Genomic DNA, 7,378 nt, shown 5'->3' with positions numbered 1-7,378 from the left:
CTGTGTCTATTTGGGAGCATATATATATATATATATATATCTATATATAGAGAGATACACACACACACATACATATATATACACACATACACATATATAGGTATGTATATATAATTTTTTTTGTGTCTGATTTTTGCTTTTGGGTGGGGCAATCGGGGTTAAGTGACTTGCCCAAGGTCACACAGCTAGTAAATGTCAGGTGTCTGAGGGCGGATTTGAACTCAGGTACTTCTGGCTCCAAGGCCAGAGCTCTATCCACTGCCACCTAGCTGCCCCGGGGCTTATATTTTTAAAGATATGCCACCCAAAAACAGGCAGAAGTCACTTGACTGCCAGGTGAATGTGGAAAGTAAATATATAGCAAAACTTCCAAACCAGTTTGTTGTGGTTGGGGGGGGAGGGGGCGGATACTTATAAGGAGAAAAACCTGAGGTATATTTTGAGTCTATAGTGTTTGATTGCACATTCATACCACATAAGTGTTGAACTTGCAAGCTTCTAGGAGAGGGAACTTGTTAAAAACCATTAATTAGAATACCCTAATTGGTGGGATCTGAATACAAGTAAGTATGAGTAAACATAGCTGACTTGGGGTTCTTCTAATCCCCCAAGCTCTCTTCTTACATTACCTTGACCATTTTGGATTGTTTTAGCTACAGTAGAAATTGCTAGAATCTACTGTGTAATAACTTAGCATGACATCCCTAAGTAATGGATATTTAGACAGCCCATATCCTTTTACTGAAATGACTGGTTCAAAATATAGAAAATAGGGAATTTTCAGTTGAAGGGAGTTTGTCAGGAGCATACAGTGGGCTTTCATGTAAATACGAACTAAAATGTAGTAAATGCATTAAAAAGATGAAGAAAATTCAGAGGGGATTAGGAAGTAATTCTGTGTAGGTCCCATAAACGTATATTTTGGATTTGTTACCTCACTAGTGTGTGAGTGCTGCTACCAATATAGATCATGACCCTGATGTTTTTTCAGCAGCAATTCTCCCTATTTTCCCTTAAGTTTTCCTCTGAGGATTTGCTTAATATGATGAAGGCCTTCCTATTTTTACTATGTCAGAAGCCCTGATATTCCAGTGGAGCTGTCTATTATTTATTTTCAAAAACTGCCAGACTCACATTTTCTAGTCAGAGTCAACCTCTATCAACTTTTTTAAATTAAAATTCAAATTGATCCATAGTAAAAGTATATGAATATTTTAAATATCCCAGTTTGCTGAAAATAAATTTGCATTATCTCTGGCAGTTACCGAATTGAACACAGCATAGTACCATGGAAAGAGAGCTGGATTTGGAATCAGAAAAATTTGATCAGATCCTTTAGGCAAGTCACTTCAACTCTCTGGGGTTCAGTTTCCTCTGCTGGAAGGTCAGGTTAGAGCTAGATTCAGTTTAAAAAACATTAAGTGCCTGCTATGCGACAGGCACTGTACTAAGCACTGAGGATACAAAAAGAGGCAAAATCATTCTCTGCTCTCCAGGAGCTTAAAATCTAATGGGGGAGATAACAAACAGATATACAAAGTAAGTTATGTACAGGATAAATGACTATATACAGGAAATAATGAAAAGGGAAAACACTAGAATAAAGAGGGGTTGGGGAAAGCTTGTAGAAAGTGGGTCTTTAGTTTCAAGGGACTTTCAAGGAAGCCAGGGAGTTGAGTAGTCAGAGCAGAAGAGGGAGTTCATTCCAGGAATGGGAGACAGCGAGAGAAAATGCTCAGAGATGGAGTATGTTGTTCGTGGAACAGCCAAGAGGCCAATGTTGGGGAGCAGGGAGAAGACTGAAAAGGTAAGGAGGGGTGTAGGTTATGAAGGACTTTAAATGCCAAACAGCATTTTCTGTTTGCTTTTGGATGAAATAGGAAGCCACTGGAGTTTATTAAGTTGAAGGGGAAGGAGGAGCTAACATAACTGGACCTTCATTTTAGAAAAATCACTTTAATGGCTAAAGTGGACAGGCAGACCCACAAGCGGACTGTTGCGGTAGTCCAAACTTGAAGGCCTGCACTAGAAACCACCTCTAAGGCCTTTTCCAGTTCAGGTTCAATGGTTTGTTCTTTTGTAATAATGTTACCTTTGTAAGTACCATAGAATGGTATGAATACAAGATAGTAGAGGCAATGTTGCTCCCTGGGTTGAGGAATGGCTTTGAAATCAGGAAGACCCGAGTTCAAATTCCATTTATGTGCTATGTGACCATGCCTAAGTCACTTAACTTTTCAGTGCTCACAGACCACTTCTTGGCAGCAGCAAAAGGAATTTCCTCAACAGAAGCTCTGAAATCTGGTAAAATTGTAGATACTTTTCCTCCCTCCCCCACCAAGAAAATTAGCAAAAATTACATGACTGCACAATAGAAAAGTTTTTGAGATTCCAAATGCAATACTACTTAAAATGTAACTTAGATGTCATTAGGGCCAGTTCTCTCAGTTCATGGGTGAAGACATTGACTCAAAGGTTAAAAGCTTAGTCCAGAGTCACAAGTATTAGTGCCCAGGTCCTCTAACTCTGAACCCAGGGCTACAGCTTTAAATGTTAAACTTAATGTTCATATTCCCTTTTACATTCTAGTCAAGTAAAATTTGCCTAATTGAAAGGGACCCTAGAGATCAGTTAGTGTAAACCATCACCACTGTCTCACCACTGTCATTTTATAAATGAGGAAATGGAACTGGAAAGAAGAGGTGACTAATCAAGTTACCTACTGAAATAGCTACTAAGTGGTGGAATTGGATTTGAACTTAAAAGCGGCTCCAAGTCTAGTACTCTCTTCAGTATAGTACACTATTTTAAGCCATCTGTGAACATGAGGGCCTGCTATGGGAAGGGCAGCATTCTAGGCCTTTCAAGAGTTTGTTTTAACTTAAGAAGCTTTCAACCCTTACCAGAGCCATTTAATTAGGAAATCAAATTCCCCAGAGTGACAAGTCAGCCTGCTTGCCAAGCATTTGACATCTGGCTCTTTGTAGGTAGCTTTCCAGGGCTTTTAAGGGAGTTTCTTTCTCTTAGCCCTGGAAATAACATGCTTAGTGAACCAACTATAACCAAGCAATTGAGAAAGCGTAATTAAAACAACCAAAAAAGCTTGCAGACAGTTTTTCAAAGGGGCTGCATGAGAGACTAAAATCTAGTGTCATATTTATCTCTAAGCAATGTGGTGCAGAGATAAGAGCATAGGATCTGGAATCAACAAACACCTGATTATAGCTACAGTCTGACATGAGCTGTATGTTACCATGGACAAGTCACTATTTCTCTTTTTTTTTTAATCTGCAAAATAGGAATAATCCCTACATTACTATAAGGTTGCTATGAGGATCCAGTATTAAACGCTATAGAAATGTCAGCTATTAGCTGAAAACACTTGAGTTTTTGTTACGTTGGGGGAAGAGATTTGATTTCATTTTTACTTCCTCCACCAACACAAATAAGTGCTCTGTTTGTTGATAGGTGATCTTCATGAGTTGCTATGAACCAAAAAATTTGCTATTTGGTGACTAATTCTAATGATAAGTTTCTTCACCCTTAGGTCCAGAAATAGCACCCTTGGATGGCTGTACAAAGCTTTTCTTATCCTGTAGTACCTGCTAGAGTTCATATTCATTGGATATATAGCCTAAAGAAGCCAGGGTGGCGTAGAATGAATAGATGTGAATGGGTTTCTGTCTGCATCCAACTTGACCTCACAGATTAATTTGCTTTTTAATATGACTCAAGTTTTTGTAGCACTTTAAGCTTTGCAAAGGACTTTCCCCAGACTGTTTCCTCTGTTATACTAAACTATTTTGCCTAGTCTCAACCTCCTGCCAATATAAGTCAGTAATAGGATTGCAGAAGAAATTTTTGTTAAAGTGGAAAAATTAAAGGTAGCAGAGAGGAAAATGAGAATTAATTTTAAAATAATAAGAGCCTACTTTGTAGAATATACTGCTAGCAAGGGTGTAACCATGACATTCTCTTGCTCAAGAAGTTTTGGTAGCTCCTATTGCCTTTAAGACAAAATACATATTTCTCAATCTGGCATTTAAAATTCATCAAGGTGGATGGAGTGTCAGGCCTGGAGTCAGAAAGATCTGAGTTTAAATCTGGCCACAGACACTTATTAGCTTGTGACTCTGAGCAAGTCACTTAACGCTGTTTGCCTTGGTTTCCTCTTCTGTTTAAAATGAGCTGGATGGGGCAGCTAGGTGGCACAGTGAATAGAGCTCTGACCTTGAAGTCAGGAGGATCTGAGTTCAAATCCAGCCACAAACACTTGACACTTACTAGCTATGTGACCCTGGGCAAGTCACTTAACCGTGATTGCCTCAGCAAAAAAGCAAAAATAAAGTAAAATGAGCTGGAGAAGAAAATGGCAAAACACTCCAGTATCTTTGCCAAGAAAACCCCCAATAGGGTCATGAAGGATTGGACACAACTGAAATGACTGAACAACAATGTGATGTGGCTCCATCTTAGACTTCTCATCAAATATTCTTCCTCACACACTCTACTTTCCACCCAGATCAGTCCACTTAGTGTTGTTTCTTGTACGTAGAACGTCTTGTCTGTCTCCCACCTCTTGACCTTTGTCCAGGCTGTTGTTGCCCGCTGTTTATTTTCCTCACTCACTTCTGCCTCATGGGATCCCTAGATGCTCGGGGGCTTTCAAGAGATCTTTCCTTATTCCCCTTGTTACTGGTGCATCCCCCTTCCCAGTCAGTCAACAAACATCTGTTAATCGCCTACTATGTGTCAGGCTATCTGTGCCTGACCTGTGGCAGAGCCTTCCAACCCCTTATTGGTCTGATCAGCTACAGTTGGATACACTGTACTTTGACCCCAAGATAGTGATGTCATTTTGGTCCTCTTCAAGCATGAAGAACAAAGATCCTATTGTACTGTATGTGCCAGGCATTGAACTGAGAGCTGGCAATACAAAAAACAGCCCAGTCCCTCTGCTCTCAAGGAGCTCACAATCTGAGGGGTGACAGTATTCGAGCAGCAATGTACAAACAAGAAGTGTATGGCGTAAAAAGGAAAATAATCTGAAGGAAGATAATAAATCAAGGAAAGGCTTCTTGCAGAAGTGGAACTTTAGACCGCACCTAAAATTACTTTGTATTTTTTGGCATGTATTAGTTATATACTTATCTTTATACATGTTGTTTTCCTCCGTTAGAACTTAAACTCTCTGAGGGCAGAGCCTAGGGCCTAGAAGGAACAGTTCCTGCTACTGGAATATAAAAAGGAAAGAGCTTTTTCCCCCGACTCCTCCCCTCTGCCCCCCTTTTTTTAACAGAGGAGGAAACTGAGTCCCAGGAAGGTTCAGTGGCCTACAATCATAGAACAGGATAGCTGTAAGGGAAGAGGGTCTTAGAGATAGATCATCTAAGCCAACCCTCTCATTTTACAGAGGAAAAAACTGAAGTCCAGAGACTAGACTCTTTCCCTCTTTCCCTCCCTTCCCCCTGGGCAACCTCAACCACTAAGATTTCTCCCTCCCCCTCTTTTTTAACTCAAAAGTTTTTGGAGGAAAGGGGGTTTAGTTTGCATTAATATGTTAGGTGCTTAAATGCAGTCTGAAGTGGCCTTTTTAATACTTAATCCAAAGAAATGACAGTGAACCACAAAGGTCAAGTCTCCCTGGATTTTCTTCTCGTCTGCCAGAGGATGGAATGAGCAGTGGGCGGAGGAATTGAGGTAGTTGTGTCAATAAATAGCTGGAGGCAGGGACTTTCCCCCTTGAACTTCAAGCTGGATCACCAAAAAAAGTGGCTCTGCTGGTGACTTGCAGCTGGGGAGAAGGGAAGGGAATGGGGAGGAAATTTCACCTCCTGTAAGGGGCAGGTGCATGGCCAGCCCGCTTGCCCCAGGTTCAGAGGCAAAGGGCAGAAATGTAGGGGGTAGGGCGAAGGGGAGGGGACCGGGGGGAGGATGGAGGGCTGGTCAGTAGGCGAGGCTCAGGCTGGCTCCGCCTCTGAGCTGGCGGCTTCCCTGCAGCACCTACGCAGCTTCTGTCTGTCTGTCTGTCTGTCTGTCTGTCAGTGCCCTGCTTGCCAGCTGAGAGCTCTCCTGGGCAGCCATGGCCGCAGCGGGCAGGGACAGGGTCGTTCACTTGCTGAGGCAGCTGCAACGCGCGGCGTGAGTGCATTAGCCCCCTTCTCGGGCCCAGCTTTGGGGCAGGCCTCCGGGATCCCGACCGAGCCTGGGGAGAGCTCTGGGTGGGGACGGGCCACCTGCTAGGCAACTAAGAGACCCAGCGGCCCCCGGACAGCCCTAGGAGATGGAGCTGGGGTGGCCCCAGACTCTACCCCTCCTTGCATCGTCCAGCGAAGCCTCTTCCTATTCCCATTTGCCATCGCACTAGGGTCCTGGGCTCAGCCTGCCTCCTCTAAGGTCCCAGCTGGGCAGGCATGAGGCTGAACTCTGATTTAGAGTTTATTGTTCAAAAGGCAGGACTATTACGTTTTCTTTGGTATTGGTGAGGGGGTAGTGTTAGGAAAGGAGGAATAAAGCTAAATTCTCTCCTCTCTATATACTCATGGGGACTGGACTCCATTGTAGACCATCTCTCTCTAAGGCTACAACGTTAAAGCTCAAATATTCCATAACTTTAAATAACTGAACCCTTCTGGGCCTCTGTAAATTAAGTTTGTCCCAGATGATCTCCAAAGCCCTTTCCCTTCCAGCTTTAGTATTCCACAATTCTTAGTCACTTAACCTCTCTAGGCCTCATTTTCCTCTTTTGTAACAACCATGATGGATTAACATATGGACAGCCAGATTTCATGAGTTAAGTGACGAAAGCTTTCAGCAGGTTGAATATTGAAGTTATGGATGGACAGGGAGAAAAGTTGAACAGCATAAATAGATGCGGATGAGTTTCAGTCTGCATCTTTGGAGGAATAGATAACAAAATAGATAACATCCATTTGTGTATTTGAATATTATAGTAATAACTCAAATTTTTATAGCACTTCAAGATTTGGGGGGGGAAAGTTTCCTGAAACAGATTCTTCCATTAATAATACTTGGTTCAGCATAATTTCAGCCTTGTCCAAAAATGAATGGAAAAAAGATGGATTCCTGCAAGGTACCTAGTGCAAAGACAGTTATTTTTGTTTTGCAGATGAAAAAACTGAAGTAATGAGAGGTTAAAGGCCTTGCCCAGTGATTTCCTTTCCCATGGCTAATGCCTTTTTTTCTGAAATTACTTTGTTGTTGTTGTTGTTGTTTTTTAACTTATCTATATACCTTCTTTCGCTCAATAGAATGTAAGCTCCCTGAGGGCAGGGACTTGGGGGGGGTAGTCTTTGTTTAGCTTCACTGCCCCACTTTTTGACCAGCATATACTAAGTGCTTAATAAATGAAAGAAGG

The 7,378-nt window shown here is 41.9% G+C and overlaps 1 protein-coding gene across 3 annotated transcripts in view; it reads left to right on the top strand.

The window, feature by feature from the left end:
- Window positions 1-5,965: 5,965 nt before the first annotated feature.
- The window catches only part of ADHFE1 (alcohol dehydrogenase iron containing 1), a 35,619-nt gene continuing 34,206 nt past the window's right edge, over window positions 5,966-7,378 (top strand). The window contains exon 1 of one of the 3 annotated variants that reach the window (XM_021002100.2): window positions 5,966-6,141. In XM_021002100.2, coding sequence (XP_020857759.1) covers window positions 6,083-6,141 — 59 coding nt within the window. In that variant the 5' untranslated portion in view covers window positions 5,966-6,082. The remainder of the gene's footprint in view (window positions 6,142-7,378) is intronic. The other 2 variants (XM_021002098.2, XM_021002099.2) reach the window with 2 other exon arrangements.

The sequence above is a fragment of the Phascolarctos cinereus genome, unplaced genomic scaffold, assembly GCF_003287225.1.
Source record: "Phascolarctos cinereus isolate Bilbo 61053 unplaced genomic scaffold, phaCin_HiC Scaffold_4;HRSCAF=312, whole genome shotgun sequence".
Taxonomy (NCBI): domain Eukaryota; kingdom Metazoa; phylum Chordata; class Mammalia; order Diprotodontia; family Phascolarctidae; genus Phascolarctos; species Phascolarctos cinereus.
This window is presented reverse-complemented; position numbering and strand designations above follow the sequence as displayed.